Source organism: Pseudopipra pipra, chromosome 3 (genome assembly GCF_036250125.1).
Source record: "Pseudopipra pipra isolate bDixPip1 chromosome 3, bDixPip1.hap1, whole genome shotgun sequence".
Lineage (NCBI taxonomy): Eukaryota > Metazoa > Chordata > Aves > Passeriformes > Pipridae > Pseudopipra > Pseudopipra pipra.
In genome coordinates, this window is record NC_087551.1 from 42,238,376 (window position 1) to 42,258,131 (window position 19,756).

At 42.5% G+C, this 19,756-nt stretch overlaps 1 protein-coding gene across 3 annotated transcripts; it reads left to right on the forward strand.

The window, feature by feature from the left end:
- The first annotated feature begins 5 nt into the window (after positions 1-5).
- On the forward strand, positions 6-19,002 carry URB2 (URB2 ribosome biogenesis homolog). 3 transcript variants are annotated; one of them, XM_064648825.1, is made up of 10 exons: positions 7-112; positions 301-466; positions 1,639-1,815; positions 3,509-6,893; positions 8,712-8,872; positions 10,068-10,178; positions 11,065-11,307; positions 12,889-12,979; positions 14,467-14,606; positions 18,268-19,002. In XM_064648825.1, the coding sequence occupies exons 2-10, from the start codon at positions 341-343 to the stop codon at positions 18,463-18,465; spliced, it is 4,632 nt and encodes a 1,543-aa protein (XP_064504895.1). In that variant the 5' UTR covers positions 7-112; positions 301-340; the 3' UTR covers positions 18,466-19,002. The 3 variants fall into 3 exon arrangements, with proteins under 3 accessions (XP_064504896.1, XP_064504897.1, XP_064504895.1); XM_064648826.1 differs by lacking the exon at positions 10,068-10,178 and having other exon boundaries at positions 6-112; XM_064648827.1 differs by lacking the exons at positions 10,068-10,178; positions 11,065-11,307; positions 12,889-12,979; positions 14,467-14,606; positions 18,268-19,002 and adding an exon at positions 10,224-10,314 and having other exon boundaries at positions 6-112.
- Positions 19,003-19,756: the final 754 nt, after the last annotated feature.

Below are 19,756 nucleotides of genomic sequence, written 5' to 3' on the forward strand. Positions count from 1 at the left end.
GCGCTCGGCGCTCGGCTGGCGCGGCTTGGCGGGACCGGGAGGCGGCGGGACGGATCGGCCGGACCGGGAGGGCGCGGAGCGGCCGGCGAGGGCCCTGCGAGGGGAGGGAAAGGCGAGTGCCACTGGGGGGCTGGCGCGGGTGAAGTGGGCGCTGGAGAGCCGGGGCGGGCGGCGGGCTGGTGGTTGTGGCGGCGGCTGGGCCCCGAGCGGCGCCACGTGTGTGGGTGCGTGGGTGGGTGCCGGCGTGCGGGGCCGCCTCTGCCCACCTTACCGCCTCTCCTGGGCCCGCGTTTCTTCCAGTGGTGTGTCTGTCTGTCCGCCTGTCCCACGTGCCCCCGCCATGGCCGCGATCTATTCCGGGATTTACTTGAAGCTGAAAAGCGCCAAGACTTCTTGGGAAGACAAACTCAAGCTGGCTCGTTTCGCGTGGATTTCTCACCAGTGCTTCCTGCCTAATAAGGAGCAAGTGAGTACTTTTTAATGGTAGACGGTGAAAGAAGAAAAAACCCCGATAGCGAATCAATTCATAAAACCCAGATCTAGCTTTTGACCATAGACAGTAGTGCAAATATAGCTCTCATTTGCGATTGTGGCAGCTCTTGATTTCTCTGTGGTTATATGAAATGTGTTTTATAACATCATCTTTCAAGTAGCCTCAGCAAAAAGACCTGCATTAGTGCAGGATGAAAGAGGCTTTCGCATATAGAGGGTGGTCTGTGTGTTCTATCTCCCGGAAAGATGAGAAATCGATGTCTTCAGAACTGTCATTGCCACTGGTTATTACATCCAGTACAGGACACTCCAAAGTCAGATGCTTCTGATCATAGTTAAGAACAAGAAGTTCAGAGTGGGAGAACTGACTGTAGTTAGATGTGTGGTCTCTGGTGCTCTGAACTTGTGCGTGAGCAAAGAGCACACAGTGGATTCTTGGGGTTCACCTTGTAAGGTAATTTGGTGTTCTCTTCATGGAACCCACCCTGTCCCCTTAAGCCTCTGTTTACCGAAGGTCTGTGCCTTGTTTCCTCAAGTGAAGGATATCTTGTCCTGCTCCTCCAGCCCTGGTAGTACTGTGGGGTCTAGGGTTTGCATTGTCTGAGACCTGTGTTTTGGGTTCTTGTTGTTTCAGTTACATAGAGTATTAAACCTAGCCACGTACTATCCTTTTGTTTTTAAATCAGTAATTTAAATTAGTAGGTTTCAACCTTTTCCAGTTTGCACATATCTAAATTCCTAGGCCTGAATTTCTAGATGGTGAATTCAGACATATAAAGAGGAGGATGTGAACAGAATAGCAATTGTCAGGAAGTGAAAACCGTCTGATTCTCTAAGCTTTGATTGAAAAGACTACGCTTGCTAACTGGTATCACTTTTCAGAATTATGCCCTGATGAAAGGACCGTAGGATGTTGACTCCTGAAAGTTATTTTGAAGTGGTGCAGGGGAGCACAGGATCAACATTAGGTTTAGAATGAAAGCTCTCAGGAATTGAAAGCTACAGGGGTAGACTTCTTTGCTTGTTCAGAGCCTGTTCTGCTTGGAAGTAGCACAGTTCTCAAGACACAAACGCTGTAGCTGTGAAAAGGTACTACTTTTGGTTTTGTATGGGGGTTATTAAAAGTTACTTCCCTTCTGTTAACAGGTATTACTCGATTGGGTAAGCCATACATTGGTTTCAAATTACAACAAAAAACTGGAACTGGACGATGAAGTTGTTGAGAAACTCTGGACATACCTAGACGATGTTATCCACAGTAGAAGACTACAGGATCTCCTAAAGAGTGGGAAAACGATTGGTCTCAGTTTTTCAATTGCACAGGTAACTAAAACTGTGGATATTTGGTAATATACTGGGTAGCGGTGTGTATCTTCTACAGTACATGACTCTTTCTCACAGTTTCAGGTGTTACTTGAAATATATAATAGTTAATCTGATGGCTTGCAGGACCTCTGCTAAAAGTTCCTCTATTTCTGTTCTGCAATACAGTTTTATATTAGTGCAGCACTAAGGCTAAAAATGGTAGAGCGTCCTAATAATAATCTTCCTCTCTGTCTTAACTTCTTCAGACTAGCAGAGTGAACTGCTTTAAATATTTAAATAGATAAATAAAGGCTCAGTTTCGTATGTTGCTCTCCTGTATTACTTACTGCTTGTAATACCATTTTGCTTGGGAGTTTAGGGAGAGACAGATTTTCTCTCACTGTAGGGCTCATCATGTGTTTGGCTTGAGTATTTGTGCACTGTGATGTGTTGTTCAGCAGACCCTGCAGCTTCTTATGATGACTGAATGGTGGTGGCACTGAATCATTATGCATCTTAATCATATAATTATTTTAGCCTCAGCTGAAAGTGAATGGGGGTGACTTCAGTTACAGTTTAGAACTGAACCAAACACTTCTTTTTTGGCTTTTTGGTTAAAGAAATAGCAGAAATAGTGAATGGCTGCAAAAGCAGTGAAAATAACGGGAAAAGGACCCTTTTAGTTGTGATCAGGTTGAAATGAAGCAAGAGAAGATTGTCTTTACCTGTAGAAATTGAATTGTGAAGTACAGAGAAATGGTTGGATGAATCTGTGCTTCAGAGATGTTATGCAGAAAGTGTGCCAAATTTAAACATGGTCTGGGTATGAAAACCTGGTTTCTGGTTGAAGATTAGATCAGAGGTACAGGACAGGGTTCCCTAAAGACCAAGGACAGAGGTGTTAGAGGGTCCAGTGGAAAGAATTTATTGATCTGTTCTAGTCCAGTGGGTTTTCAGCTGAGGAGATGAACCATCCACAATAAGGTCTAAGGAGGCAGGTGAGTTTTTTAACTGAAATAGACACAGATTTGTAAATTGCTACTGAATTGGTTCACAGACAAGATTATCCGGAGGTGAGAAAAGGGAGCAAATAAAAAGGGGATCAAAGGAGAAAACAATAGGGAAATCAACACAAAGTTTGAAAAAAGGAAGAGAAATGCAAGTTTAAGTAAACGTTATTTCTTTAGAACTCTGTATCCCTCAAAGGGAAAAGAGAACAGTCCTTTGCATTCCAGATATCAGGACAGGAAATTCTCTTTTTAAAATATAAAGATGATATTTAGTCATGGACATTCTTCCTGAATAAGCTACCTGGATCAGAGGGGGGACCTGTATTGTGTGTGGGTTTGTTGTTGTTTGTTTGGAGCATAATTTTTGGCACCATTCAAGAAGGCCAGAAATTTATCCTTACTCCATTTCTGCAGGATCAACTATAAGAACCAGTATGGATAGTCTTATGCTGTTGCCAGTAGCAGACATACCAAGTGAGGGCTTCTTCCCTCATCTGATGCTGCAAACAAATACAGGGACAGCAGAGCTTGTGGTTTGGAACTTGTGATGTGAGAGGCACAGGAGCAGCTTGTGGCAAGTCCCTGGTGCTTCTTTGTTGCAGCCAGAGCTCATGGAAGGTGTTGTTGGTTCATTATGATCTTTGTATGCAAAATTGACTGGTTTTTTGGTTTTGTTTTTGTCTCTTTTTTCCCAACTTCAGGTCATAAACGAAAGGTTATCGGAAGCTTGTTCTCAAAAAACACAGCAGAACATTGGCACAGTGCTGAACTGCTCCAGTGGCATCCTTTCTACTCCTTCACTGTGCATCATTTACACAGCAAAGTGTGAGCTTTTGGTTGATCTCCTCAGCAAACTGTGCAAGCTGGCATGTCAGCAGCTGTCTTCTGACAATGCTGTGGGCTGTCAGTTGTTCAGCGTCCTCCAGCTTACCTTTGCTCAGTACCTCCTGATACAGAGGCAGCAAACCAACCCAAATCGTGTGTTTGGGCAAGTGACAGGTCACTTGCTCCAGCCATGTCTGCTCCTGAGGCACTTGCTGACTGTGAGGGCTTGGACACAAGCAGATGATAACCATGTACGTCAACACCTGAGCAGGGAAATCCGAAACCAAATAGAAACTTTGCTGCAGGCTGGGTTGTTCCAGGCTGAGCTTTTCTCATCCTACAAAGAGGAGCTGCTGCCAGAACAGGAAGTCCAGGAGAAGAAGAAAGGAGCTTTTAAAAGTCTTTTGCTACCAGTCAACACAGTGCAGACCAATCTGAGCAGTGACTTTTGTGAACTTGCTCTCCATGGAGCGGTTGTGGCTGGTTCTGTGTCCCTGCTATATAAGCTCTTTCTGGACTCCTACTGTAAGGCAGAAAACCACTTTGTGTGTTTCCACATGTTCAGCAGGCTTTTTGGCTGTCTCAGGCTCTCTGACCTACAACAGGGAGGGAGGGAAGATATGCTCTCACCTGTGGACTGGAGCACAGAGCTGCTTGCTTTGGAGCAGCTTCTGAGCTTGGTGCTCAGCAGTGATATCTATAATGTCGCCAGTGACCGTATCCGGCACAAGGAGGTGCAGTTTGGGTTTTATCGCAAGCTGGCGCAGATGTTGCTGACACACTCCCAAGCTTCCATCCCCGCTTGGTTCAGGTGTCTCAAACTCTTGATATCATTAAACCACCTTATAGTAGACCCAGACCTGGATGACTTAGTGTCATCAGCTTGGATTGATGCCGAGGCCTCTGAGCCACGTACGAAGAAGCCCCAGGAGACTCTCATCAGCACCGTGTTTCAGACTTACTCCAAGCTGCGACAGTTCCCACGGCTCTTTGAGGAGGTGCTGACAGTCATTTGCCGCCCAGCTGTTGATGAACTGAGGCCACCCATCTTCTCTGCTGGCCTGACAGTAAAGCTTCGTGAGTGCCTCCTTGAACTTCCATCCAACCAGATTCTGGACATTTTGTGTCTCTTTGTGGAGAAATGCCAGACCCTTATCATTCCTGCAGTTGAAGGGTCAGCTGACACGTCCTTGAAGCTGATGGCAGTGTGCTCGGTGCTGCATGCTTTTCTGTTCAACATGAGGAGCCTAGATGATGTCACTCCTTTCCCTGTGGTGCTTCGCACTCAGAATCTGCTGGCAAAGATACAGAAGGGAATAATTCAGCCACTGATGGAGCTGCTGCAGGCTCCTAGAAGAGAGGAAGAGAAGTCAGACCTTTGGCTAAGAAAGGCCAGTGACACTACTCTCCTCCTTGTTTACACTTGGGTTGAGGTAGACACTCTGTTTGGTGTTAGCTGCAGTAAATATGTGTCTCCAACAGCCGAAATTGCTGGTGCTGTTACTGAACCTGCTGCAAGGCAGGGGCATTTTAGCATTTCAGCTTTCCTCCCTGGTTTGAGGGAACAGTCTTGGGAGAGAGTTATGGAAATTGCAAATAGTTTTGCCTCCCCTAGTAAATATTGCTTAGAACTTCTCACACTTCAGAAAATGAAGATGATCTTAATGCAGGCCAAAGCTGACCTACAGGCCTTGCGGCATGCTGCAGCTTTCATCCTGGAGTCTGGGAGATCCACCATGAGCAGAGGAGAATCTGAACCGTGGGATGGAGATATCAGTGTGATAAGTGATCTTACTTACCCCACAGCACACTGGCACCTTGTCGTGTCCAACCTGACTATCCTGTTGCCGTATATTTCCTTAGAAGATGTAGAGTATGTTGCAAATGTGCTTCTAGAGACATTAATGCTGGCCAAAGCTCAGGAGGCTGCCATGGACCAGGAGCCTTCCATCAGCACTGAAAAGATATCTCTTGGCTTGATGCACAGCTCCTTTCTTCCAGAAATGAAGATCCTACACTGTACTTTTCTGACCAGACTTATTATTAAGTTTTCTACGGTGCTGCCCACTGCTAACAGGGATCTGGTAGATCTGCCACTTCAGCAGCTGTTTGCAAGTAATATCCCTTGGCATGAAGAAATCCTGGCTCCTTGCAAAACTCTTGACCTGTTGGAAGTACCATCAGAAACCAAACTGCTGAAGGATGAGCTCAGCTTATCTTGGAAAACTTTGGAGAAAGTTGCCCAATGTATAGTACTGTTAGCAAAAAATGGCTGCCCTGTCACCCTGAAAGAAAGTCAGCTAGAAAGCTACCTGGGTTTGCTAGACATTTTTTCTCTTCTGAAACTAGACAGTTTTCTTCCCTCTGACTGTACTCGGTGTTTTCTGGTGCTGCTGTCCCTGCTAGCCAATACCAGGGCTAGTGTCTCTTGCAGCAAATTGTTATTGCTGAAGTTTTTAAGTACTTGCCTCCACCTCCTGAGGTGCCTGCAAGCTGGCAGGAATGCCAACTCTGTTTTTAAGGTGTTACATGCCAGTGATGTTCTTGAAGCTGTCATGACCTCCCAGTTTACAGCGAGCAAATTCTTCTCTGATGTTTTGACTGTTCCTCTTTGGGCACAGTATCTCCAGGAATTCCAAGCTTTTCTGGAAGACTTTCTTCAGTTGATAATTGAAAGACGACAAAGTGTGAGGCTCAACTTGGAGAAGTTCATATCTTTCCTGGTTAGCTGCAAGCCAGACACCGGTGCAGCCAAAAGCAAAGACCGGAAAAACTGGAATCCTGCAGCTGAGCAGTTACTGCTCACGACATTCACCACACTATGTCACGTTGTCACACTCTACCTTCAGCAGCTACCAGAAAAGAAGCTACATTCTGCAGATGTGCTGTCTGCTCTGTTGGAGCCCGTAGTTCTGCAGATGGTCAGAACTGTTGAACATGGTCTTCAGAGTAACACCCCAAACCAGCTTTTGCCTGTAGCATTCATACCATCTGTCACTACTCTCCTCAAAGCAGATCTGAGCCATCCTGTCAGGAGGGGCTGGCAGAAGGAGCCCAGTGGGTTTTTGGAGCAACCTCGTATTAAACTGTACCAAGAGTTTTACTCTCAGATACTGAGAGAGCTGCCCTGTGCAGGACATAATCTGCAGTTCCTTCAGCCTGCATTGCAGTTCCTAACGGTCTTCTGCTCAGTGCCAGAGCTGTATCCTGGAAAAGAAACTGCGATCATGGTTGGTTTTGCCATAAAAAAGCTTCTCTCTGGTATGAAAACTCTCTTTCTCCAGTTCCTTTGCTAGTTTTGCAGTGCAGAGGCAAGTTAAAAGCCATTTAGCAAAGCATACAGCTTTTTGAAAAGTCTGTATTTGTTTAGTTGTGCTAAAGCAGCAGGCTGTCCTTTTATAAATGCATAAGACAAAGCTTTACAAGGAGACAATGTTGTGGTACATGGACCACAGCCACCATCTAATTTGATCATGATCTTCTGAAAGATGTAAACATCTTAATAAAGTTCAGGTCCTGAATTACTTATCCATGTAGAGCATTTTGACAGTAACTGGAACATGATAACACTTCTGGATGTAGGGCTGAAGATGCAGTGTCCTGCTTGTGTAGTCGATGTAGTAGACACTACTGAAGCAGCTGATGTGCCCCAGGTCAGATCAGAAATGTCCTATCTGGGAATCTTGGAGGATCTTACAGTAAAATACTCATCTACTTTGGTAGGTGAGATATAGAACAGTGGAAGTTACCTAACTGTTATGGATGTTGAATGCCCATAATTCTGATAAAGTCTGTGGGAAATTGGCAGGTCTGTCCCTTTATCCTCATTAAATAAAGAGCCAGGGCTAGAAATTATATGAAAAACCTCTTCTGCCAGCTGTGGGAGCTAATGACTCCTTCATAGTGTCTCTTTCAGAAAGAGAGCTGAACACAGCACAGGTGTAACTGTTCTCTTTGACTTCTTCAAGCTGTTGGAATTTATCCGACTTGTTACTGACATGCTCTAGTGTAGTGGTCTCCAGACATTTTTGATTGTGCATACCTATCATTAAAATTAAAGATTGAGCATGCAGCCTCAATATATATTTACTTATAAATTATATACACATACTGCTCTAGTGGTATACTATGTACATTGCAAAACATACACATAGAAAGAGTATAAAAAGCATGAGACAAAGATGAAATAAACACTATTTTTAATGCTTTATTAAAGATACTCTATTTATAATTCCCACATCCCAGTGAATTGTCTCATAGACACCCTGAGGGAGTGCATCCTACTGGGGAGGCTACTGTTGAAGTGAACTACAGTTGTGATCTCAGTGTTTATATTGGCATTAAGTAGTTAAGAACAGAGCACGGCTTTCCATGGAATGGAGATGAGGATGTGTTGACTCCTGTAATTTTTCTGCTGATTTTTCTCTGTCTCATTCTGTGCCTCATATTATTAGTGTAAGATTGGTAAAGTTCTTTAGCTTGGAGACATAATGAATCACTGCAAAAGGCTGTAATAATTTCCATTGAATAAGTAGAGTATTCAATAAAATGAAATATTAATTCCTGTTGAAGAAGATTTTTGGCATTGCCACAGATCCTGTGGATACTTGCAGAACTAAAGAACAAGCCGTCAAAATCAGTTGAATTATGAGCTAGTCTAAGACTGTCTATGTAGTAGTAATTGAGTAAGTGGGGAGTGTGAGTTAGGCTCAGCAGAGACCTAACTTTGTCAGCTTAATGTTTTTGTGATTTGTGATGGATTTCTGGCCACCATCTAGTAAAGCCCTGCAGCTTGTTTAGCCTGCTCCCTTGGCTTGTGCACCTGCGTTCGTGTGGTATTTCTGTACTACTGAAGACTTCTTTATTGGAATGATGGCTGCTCTGTGAACCCGAGGGTAGGAAATACTTGAGGTCAGCAAATCATTGCACTAGTTGGGAAAGAGGTAAAGTGGGGAGCCCTCTGTGAATCTGAGTGTTAAAAAGGTACCCATAGAGCTGTTTTATTTTCAATTTGCCCTATTCTTACCTGTGGAAGTCTATGTGTTGGGAATTGATGTCTTTTGTCTCTTGAATACGCAGATCCTGCAATCACAACCCAGGTGATCCAAAGCATGGAGATGGAGTTGACAGAGGTGCTTGTCCAGCTGCTGGGAAACTGCTCTGTTGAGGAATTTTATGCCATAATGAGGCTGGTGCTACAGGGACTGGAATTGAGGAATGTTTGGCAACAGAAGGCTAAAGTAAGGCACGAGCTTACTGTATTGTCAACTTCCTTCTTCAGTGTGCTGTACCTTGAAAAAAACTGTTGGCTGAATGACATTTGATAAATATTTTTTCCTCTTCCTGCTTTATGTTCAGTGATCAGGACATATTAATTTGTATGGATAAGAGCTTGGTGACTGCTGAAATACGTTATGGATATAAATTGAGGGAGGTGGAAAGATCATGGAAACCTACTTGAAAAATTTTCTGTCCAGTTTAAGGACTCTGCAGACTTAATTCCATGTACTGTCAACAGAAATCACACAGCTGTGATGTTACAGGCCATGCTGAAAGCTCTTTTCTACTTTCTGCTCCAAAGTCTTGCACAACAGATACTAGCAGTCAGTGGATCTTCTTAACAAGATTAAAGGCACTTTTAGAAATGCTGGCATTTTTAAGTAAAACCAAAACTACCCCTATGCTTTTGTTAGTTGTCTCTAAAGACTACTCAGTAATAATCAGATACCACTCAGTAGCTTTGTAAGCTCTGTGCCTTTCTTCAGAGCAGCTTAAGCAGCAGTGGTGACTTGTGAAACACTTTTGGCAAAAACACCAGCTGTATGCTCTGTAGAAAGCTCAGTGACTTGAGAATGAAACCTGGATTATACTTGGGGGGTTGTCTGGCTCTGTCTTATTTGTCAGAAAGAGACACAAATATGCTGCTTCAATTCTTGATATATCTTTTTCAAAGTGTATCTGGAATTTCTGTACTGTGCATATAATTCCTGCCAGCTGAGTATAGCTTGCAATATGCTTCTTTTATCAGTCTGTATAAACAACTAGCAAGTAAAAAAAGCCCTGCTACCAAATGCAATGTTCTTAGTGTATAGTAGATTGGTATCCTTGTATTCCCTCTACCTCCCTCCGTTATCTAGTGGCAGTTGTATGAGAAGGCTTTCATTTCTTAAAAATCATGCAAGCCTTTTTAAACAGCAAGTTAATTCTGAAATAAATGTGCCATGAAGTACATTTGGGCCAGTGCTGCTCAGCATATTGAATTTTGTTGAACTGCTGCTTACTTCACAATTTCCAAAGAGATGTACTGGTGGGAGGACTTTCGTGTGTCAAGGCTCTGGTAATGCTCAAAAGTGCCACTGGCCTTGAAAGGGCTCTTCTGTGCTTGAAAGGAGCCAGTGCACCTAGTACCAGTGACTGATCCTCTGCTTTCTGCAGGAAGTATTGTCAGCTGTTACCCTAACTAAATTGTTGCTTAACTGCCCATTAAGTGGAGACAAAGTGAAAGCTTTCTGGTTTACCAGCCCACAGATAATCACAGCTTTAGCGGTAAGTATCTCTTCATTGTAACTTAATTACCTATTCCTTTGTTAGAGTCTGTAGCGGTTACATCTATCGTGCACAGAGGCACACAAGAACAAAAACATTGTGGATACTGAACAAATCCATGACTCCGCCTCCCTCAAGTAAATCTCTTCCTGTAAGTGCAGTGTGTAGGTCATTAACTTCTTATACACAGTAATTTTATGGAACTGCACCATGTAATATGGAGCTTGGGAGAAACTTGTTAGACTGCAGAGTAGACAGCCTGAGTGTCTTGAACTTCTTCCTGTCCAAAGGAGAAGGTAACTGTCAACCATGTGTTGCAGCAGAAGCCAACAGCAGCAAAACAAAATAAAGAAGTGCTCATACAAAAAAAAAATTCAATGAATTATGAAAGGGAAACTTGATGGAAAGTAATCAAACCCAAGTTTCCTGTCTTTCATTTGTACAGCATATAAACCTAGGGATGCAGGTTTTTCTCCTCTTGTGGTGATGATGTTTTTAGACCAGAATTTATCAGAGGTTGGCTCTGCCATGCATGGGAATCATGAGCATGCAGTGTCTACCCTTTTTTGATAGGTCTGCATGCTTGTAAAGGACTGAACTGCATCAGTGCATTTGTTTAAGGAGGTGCCAAGAGGTGCTAGTTGTCAAGGGACTGGAGAATAGTTGCAATTCCAGTTACACTGCAGTGTTGGTTTGAAGTGCATCACAGGCATCCTTACCCAGGGTGCAGTTGGACAAAAATGGCTCAGGTGCAGGAGTCTGCCTGCCAGTCCAGCTTGCACCAGTCTAGTTCCTTTGGCTCCAGTCAGAGCATTACGGTTCTCTGGTGTTCGAACACTGATGATAGGTGGCTAATGTTCTCCTCTTTATCTGTTTCTTCTTGTAGATGCAAACCAAAGAGGCCTGTCAGGACCCATCACTGATTTCCATCATAGTTGTACCCATTCTAGAGACTGTAGCAGCTCTGCTAAGGCAAGGAGAAGGGGTTCTTGTGAATCCACATCATGTGTCATTGGCATTCAGCATTCTCTTAACAATCCCTCTGGATCATCTGAAGTTACAAGACTATAGTGGTGTCTTCCTGGGAGTCCATGAAGTGCTCTTCTCTATTGTGCAGTGTCATCCAAAGGTATGTTTGTGAGGGGATGGGAGGAGAGGAAAAAGGTATGGTATCAGTTTGGCCTGGCTTTCTTGCCAAGTCCAAACTGTCCCCTCCCACCTCCCACTCTTTCAAGTGAGGAAAAAAAAACGAACCACAGAAAAACTGAAAGAAGCCCTAACGAAACAGGATTATATCAAAAATATATATTTACATATATTTACAATTATATATACAATTTGAATATATTGTACACACGATAGGGAACTCCCGAGGGGAAAAAAGGGAAAAGGGAGGGGGAAAACAGGGATAAAAAAAACCCAAAACAAATATCCTCCAAATATACACCGTTAATAGAGAGCTAGTGAATAAATAAAAAAAACCCGAATTAAATACTTCCCTGAATGAGACCAGCAGAACCGTGTGAAGCACCATCCAACTCCCCCACACCTCCCGGAGGGACCGGAGATAACAGCAGGTCTGAGCAGGCAGGCATTGGCCCAAAGACTGTCTGCAGAGAGACCTGTCATCTTCAGCCACCAGAAGAGAGAAAAGCGTGAGCTCTCTTATCTCCACCTTGTTTCTATGTTGTGTTACGCTAAAGGATGATATGGAATACTTCCTTAGATTTCTGACTCCCGTTGCTAAGGAAGGCCTAAAAAATCCAAAAGCCAACCCACTACAGGTATAAAGAACAAACGTAACAGTAATAAGAATTTTTTTAATAGTTGTTTTGAAATATTTTGTCCTGATAGTATAAAAGTACATTGTACCGCTTCTTATTTAAAAGGCTGAGAATCTCAAAATCACATAATTTCAGTCACTCTTCTGCTTTGCTTATGCCTGTGTTGTTCTTTGGCAGTGCATTTCTCATGAGCATCTAACAAGGTATTAGAATAAAACTTCCTTTTTCTATGATTGGTTTCTAGAAGCACAAATGGCTCAGGCTCTGGCACCTCATTCTCACTGGAGGTCAAGGTTCTGCAGTGCTCTGAAAACAGGGCTTAGACACTGTTGAAGGTGATGACCTTCAAATGTTGTACCATCCTGGTATTCTTGTCAGCCTTCTGGCGTGGGAAAGGGAAGATGTGTCAGGAGTTGCACGGGGATGGAGATACTCCTACATGGAATATGTAGGCAGAGATGAAAAAAAAAGGAAAGGGGCCTCATGCATTTGTATTAGGACTGAGAGTGGGGAAAGTTAAAGATGGGGAAATGGCACATTCTAAAAGCAAGGCAGTATGCATTGCTAAAATGCCCTTACAAAAACCCTGTGGTAGAAAGCTGCCTATCCAGGCTGTTGTCACACAGTGATCTGTAGTGTTACTGGAACCCATGTTCTGTCAATCTGTCTGGCTATGCAGGTTCTCTGCCAGCAAGGACAAATGCCCTAGACATTAGGCTGTTAAATCAAATGCTGCCTTGGAGAGATGAAGTAACTCTAATATGATGTTGCTATTTATATTTGATTATGGCTAGGAATGCGGTCCTACTCCTGGATTCTCATGTGCTAAACACTCTGTGGATGCAGAATGAAAAGATAGTGTCTATCTCTACTCTCTCACTCCCTTTAATATGTAATCTGATGGTTTTATTACATGTCTTTTGCAGGTGCTGTTGAAAGCAGCACCATCTTTTCTGAACAGTTTCCATCGTCTGGTTGTTTCTGTCATGCATGAAGGACGTCAGAAAGGAGACAGAGGTACTGTATTTTTTCCACCTTTATGATACATATATACACTGTAATTTTATGTGTTCTGGACTGGGAGATGCTAAACAGGGCACATCAGAATCAAAGTCCTCAAAGCCTAGCTGTGGCATTGAAACTGTTAGCCCTGTCCATCCTTTTTTTTTAAATTGAAGATGAGCTTTGTGGTGTCATGGGCTTATGAAGAAAACTGGGGCTCCTGCGGAACTGCATGCCAGCAGTACTGCTCTTGGTGAATAAGTTATTCTTCACTGACTGGCTGGCAAGCAGACAGGAAGCAGTAAGGCTTGCTGTGCCCAGTTTCTGCTTTTCTGATCAACCCCTGTGCCTGAAAGCATGGTGGCTGTGAACTCTGGTGATGCATGCTATTATTTGTGAGTTATAATCCCAAATCGATCCTACTAAGTGGAGTTTCTTAAGACTGCAACTATGTTTACTACAGACCTGAATTGTCACCATTCTGTGCTAAGTATAAAGCCAGAACATTATACATATCTGAAGCATCAGTTGGGGTTAGATGATATATCTGTATGGTTAAGGATTTGGAATTAATGTAGTTAAATATCCCAAAAGGAAGGAAAAAAAAAAAAAGACTTATTACTGAAAGTTATTAAAGTAGCCAAGTCAAAGATGTTCACAGTGATTTAGGTTATCATTCTGTGCTTTATACTGGTCAGGACACAAATGCCCTGCCATTAATAGTGGTGAGTTGTTGAGACAAGTTGACTTCATGGCCTGAAACTGATTGTATCCTGGCTTTCCACTGGTGTCCCGCAGCCTATGCCATGTTCAGATTTATCTCAGCTAATATGTTGCCCACAGTTGTGGGCAAATGTAAGCGTATGTATTTGTCATGGAGGAATATAGTAGCAAAGGCTCAGTGATAAAGGAAAAGGTATGTTAAACTGGTGCCAAACTTTGAGAATTTGCTTGCTTCTGCGATATGTTTGCATAAGGCAAGGATCACAGGAAATTTACAGATATGCAGCATTGTCAAATTGAAAAACTTTAAATATCTCCAGTGGTGTGGCTTCTGCTGCTATATGCCACATAATAGATCTCATCAGAAAGCTTTCTTAATATGCTCTTTCTAAGAGATGTCTTCTGATTTTCTGTAGGTAGAAAATAAAATTTTCCTGTCTCCTTTTCTCTCCTCCACAGTGCTAGTTGGGATTGAATCATAGATGGGACCGTAACTGCTGCTTTTTGCACTTCAACATCTATCACAAATAATTTTTGCCTTGCAGTGCACAAAGACTTAAAATCAGCGTGCTCTTACAAAATAGCCATTTTGAGAGATGTGTATTGTGTGTTGTGGGAGGCCTCGCAGCTGTGGCTTCATAAGAAAAGAAGATAAAATAGCAAGCTGTCCTTGGCCTCATGTAGTTCAAGAATCATGGAAGAGTGGGTGATTCTTCAAGGGTTTTCTTCTAGTGTTTTTAAGCCTCAAATGCCAGGCTGCATCTTACTTTCTGTTTCAGGCAACACAGATGAGTTTGAAGTTATACTGCAATGTGCACACTTGGTGGAACGGATGTATACTCATATTGCCGCAGAAATGGAGAACTTTACTGTGTTTTCTGCTTTCATGGTGGCTCAGTATGTGACTGAACTGCAGAAGGTATGTTCTCATCCATCTTGAAAGTGCCATAGTGTTGTGCTGGCTTTGGCATTCCTATTCCAAAGGCAACTGTGTTAAATTTCGTAAAATTTGTGAAGTTACAAAAGTTGCTATGGTTCATGGAGATATGGGTTTGATCCAGACTGTTATTTTGAGCACAAGTTCCTGAGAACTCCTGAATACTTTCTAAAGGTGTGGACTGTGGGGTTTTTTTAAGGTTAAACAATGCAATGCCCAGTTACAGAACTGCTTTGGATGTTGCTCTTTCTTCATAGAATCATAGAATGGCTTGGGTTGAAAGGCTGAAAGATGACCTTTAAAGGTCATCTAGTCTAAACCTCCTACAACGAGCAGGGACATCTTCAACTAGATCAGGTTGCTCAGAGCCCCATCTGATTTGGCCTTGAATGTTTCCAGAGATGAGGTATCCACTACCTCTCTGGGCCGCCTGTTCCAGAATTTAACCATGGCTTCTTTATACATCTGGTAGTTAAATTCATTTCCCAGTTAGTCTTATTTGTGCAGGATTGATAGCAGTTAGGGGCCCATCTGGTAAAGTAATGGTAGAAAATTCTTGTGGAAAATATCTTTTAATCTGATCTAAATGATTAAGTGAGTGGAAAAAATGTTACCAAGCCAAGAATTGTTAACTTTTCAGTAATTCTCCTTCTATACCAAAGCTATCACTGCAATTCTTACTGAAAGCAACTACTACTGCTACTATGGATGCCAGAGCCAGGTCAGTAGTTTCTCACATTCAGACCTAAGTTCAGCTTGTAATTTTCTTCAGCCTGATGGATTTAGATTTCACCAGGGTTTGAATGCTGCTTGTGGCGCAAGTACCTGCAAATTGATTATTTGTGGCTTCAGCCTGGGCATGGGCTGAAATACAGAAAGGAATATTAGTCTTTGTTTTTACACCCTCTTGCAAAAAATATATTCCAACTGGTGCTATGTTTCTGAAGGATTATGGTGTAACCAGTGTAACTAACCATAAAGGTTATTACAGAAGTTAAACTTGTTTGCCTTTTTTATTGCTTATCTTTTTTCCAAGGTTTGGGAGCAAAACAATTGGAGATGTCAGTTTTTAGCTATGTTATGTAGTGTTCCTGATAAGTTGGTTACTGTTCACATAGTGAACATGGTAGTTTAGCAAAGGGGGAGATTGCTGTTAAGACTACTACTGCTCTCCTTAACCATCTCTGAACTATGTAATCTGTTCATCATTGAGTGTACGTCAAATGACCTTTTTAAGTTGAAAGGACACTTGCCTCAGTATTAACAGGAGTACAAAGTCTCATGAGAGTTCTAGGACAGTTCTGTGCAATACTTTCATTGGGAAATGGAAAGTGATGGATGATAGGTGAAACCACAGATCAGTAATGTATGCAGTGGAACCTTTGGGCGTGTAAAGGGGAATTAGTGTAGTGAGCCATCGGATGCTGTGACAAAGGAGTGTTTTCTGTCTGACAGAGCAGATAGATCACAAGTAGGTGATGATTTATTGATGATATATATTATTTGCTCGTTAGACTGGTGAGAATTGATGAATATCAGAGGAAGGGGAAGCCTCAGCATGCCTGTCTTAAGTGGGGCATGTACACATCTTTCATGTTGCTCTGCAGAGGGAGAGAAAAACTCCTTCAACTATTCATGTCTTCTGAGACTGGATCTGTGGCTTTCTGCCTGTGATCTGAAGATCCTGGGGGGTCCATCAAAGATAACTGAGAAAACATGTTTGTAGATTTAAGTCTCTATATGGGCATCTGCACACTTACTGGAACCCTTTTAAGGGTCTGCAAACTAGAACTGATGAAAGCTACTGGCCTAAATAGTCACTTACTCCTAAAGTGGTTGTGTAACGGCTCCCTCAGTGCTTCCTCTTTATACCATGAATTATTTTGTATTAATCTAGAAAGATTCCTTGCTGGAGTGGGTGGCATCTCTTTCATACTGTTGACAGTGCTTTTCGCTTGTTGCCTATGAGCCGTTGCTTAATTCAGCAATAGTGAAATACCTCTTCACACATTTAATGTCTCACATCAAGAGCTCTGTAATGCTTGACAAATTGGTTGTGCTAACTGTATAGACCATAAACCTCTTACAAGTATAATTAACTGCCAGCCAGTAGTGGCAGCTGTTTAAATCTTTAGCTCTGCTTCCCATGGTGTTATTGGTGTTTATAGGAAACTGCAAAGTGAGAATGGCCCAAATAAGGCATGGATCCAGATGAATTTGTGATCTGAGGGATGCAGTTCCATTAACTGCAGCTCTGAGGTAGCTCTGTATCCCAAGGGGGGCATCTGGTCCATATTGTCAATAGCTGTGGGTTTTCATGTCCTTTTTCACTGCAGTCATTTCTCTGCCCTGGGAGGGGAGAGCCCAGCCTAGTGCATTCACTGGGAGATGTGATGCTCAACTGTTCTCTTACTTTAAGCATGGCGTAGGGAGAAATAACATCTATTATAAACCAACCAATTGATCAACTGATAGAGAGGCAAAAAAAATTACAACCTTTTAGATTGCAAACTCTTCAGGGTCACAGATCCAAAGAAAGGCTTATAAGCCTTAATGCCTGCTATATGTTTTTCCTAGCTATGTTAGTGGGCCTAATAAAATATATTAGCTGTTCCACATTTAGGGCAGAAAGAGAGCAGGAGCCTGTCACAGTGATTAGGAGTGCACTTCATTAGCAGAAAGTTTATTAGTTGCCTAAGGAAGAAAGAACCCTGAATTTTAATGACAGCTTTTTATGTAATTTTCATTAGGCCTGGAGTGAAGAGGCTTACAACTGGAGGCATAAAGCTAATTTTGGGATTCGGCAAAGATAAGACATGGTTCTGCAGCAAAAATAACGTGATTATGCCAGAGGCCAGCACTGTCTCAGGCAGTGAAGTATTTAGGAAGTGATTTGTGAGCACAGGACAAATTTCAATTAGCCTGGAGCACCAGAGGACTCCAGAGTCAGCACTGATGTTCCTGGTTTTAGTGGCAGTTCTGCTGGTTGTGGGGTTGAGCAGGGGTAATGTCAGGAGCAGGGCACGGAATCTTGAGTCATTTTTTGTATTCCTTCAACTTTCTGCATGACTTCAGACAAGATGCCTGATTCCCAGTGTTAAAACAGATTAAGGAAATGTACATCTCCTGAGCTTTTTGAAAGCTTCTTTTATTAAGGCTTGTACATTGAAGTCTTCAGATAAAAATTGTTAGATAAGTATCAAATTATTAAGTGATAAGTTAAAATTGTTTGACTACTCAATGTAAATGATAGGGCAGCCTAAAGGAAGTGCTCATTTGAAACTGAGACTTAGAAGCATACAGCCTGTATGAGACATACAGGATATACTGAAATGTGTAATCAGGGCAAGTATTGTAGGGTTTTTTAATTTTGATTCCAAGATGTGTCTTTGCCTCTGGCAATGTATATAGTAGTACTCTCGTAGATTTTATTGCAAGGGCTGTGCTTGTTCTGCAAAACATGTTTGCAAAAATCAGGACAATACTGCACAAGTCAAAATCTTGGATTTTATCTGCAGTGGTGTTCCAGATGGTCTGATGCACTGAATAAATTGTTTTCAGCATTTAGTATATACTGACTGTGGAAATGGTGTTTTCTTCCCTTTTTTGTCTTCAATTTTAATGCAATTTGTTCTTCTTATAGGTGACTTTGCACCCAGCTGTGAAGACACATCTCACAGAAGGAATATATCACATCCTTGACCTTTGCATTGAACGGGACATCAAATTCTTAAATGCATCATTACCAGCAGGCGTAAGGGAGGTCTTTAAGGATCTGTATAATGATTACAACCACTACCACAAAGCAAAAAAGCAGGGGGAGGAAAAGTACACTGCATGATGAATCCTGTCTGGTGCTGCGTGACCAGTTATGAATTGACCTTGCAGCGCTCAGAACATCATCAGCCGTTGTTTGGTTTGGGATGACTAGTAAGACCAAATCTGAAGAGGGTCATAAACATTGCCTTTATCTCTATACAGCCAGGCTTCATAATGAGGAAGAGGGTATGGGGAGGGAAGATGTGCTGTTTGGTCTGGTCCTGCTGTGTGCCACAAGTGGCAGAACTGCTGTGCCTGTGCTGGCCCCCGATGAACTCTTCTGGGAGTGCTGGGGAGCTCACTGCTCTTTGGCAGCAGATGGCAGGCTTCAGCCTTTGCCACATCACGGTGGAAGCAATAGTCTGGTGTAAAAGCCAGTGAGGGACATAACCCTGCTTTCACTTACATGGTAAGCAGAATTAAAGCAGTTAAAGTGCTTATTTTTGTACCCTGTTATTTTACATTTTGTTACTGAAGAAATCTGTGAGTGTTACACAGCTGTGCAGTAGGTTACTGTGCAAAACTGTGGAAATAACAGTAAAAAATATGAAAGTTTGTATCTCTTTGCATCATTGATTTTACTTTCGAGCCCAGCCCTGGGCAACCTGATCTGACCTATTGAATTTCCTTCCCAAATGTATTATCCTGTGATCTCATGATAATCAAAAAGACTGACTGCTTAGAGGTCTGGTTGATTTACTGTTATTAAGCAATTACACTTAGTCATCTGAGCTGTGGTCCCTGTGAATGTACATTTTTAGTTTGTGACAAATGCTGATTACTACTGTTACTATCTGAGACCTTTTTGTCTAAGCTGAGCCTTGTTGCTTTGCATTCACTCTAGGTTAAGAGCAAGCCCTAGACTTATTGCAGCTCAACTGACAATAATTTAATAAGCTGTAGGAAACTAATCACATTTGAGCCTTTAAGAAGCTTTATCAAATAGCTCCCTTTCATTAGCTAAACTACAGAAATTTATTTGCTTGAAAATGATAGAGACTGAAGATCTGAATTTCTGTATAAGTGGTAAAACAGTCTTCACACATACATGGAGTTAGTAGAAAGAGCTCAGTACTCTCACATGATTATCTGCTTTAATCCATAGGTAGGGGGTGGGCAGGGGAAGACTGGAATGTGGCTTACCACTTTTACTGGGTCCATCTGCCTCATGGCAAGGTCCAAAGGATGAAGTTTGTCTGGGGCAGGAAATTCCACATGGCTCAGATGAGGGAGGTGAGGAAGGCTGGCTAAACTTCATCCTTTGGACTGAAGATGACTCTCCTCATCCTGAAAAAGCATCTTGGAGAGCTTTG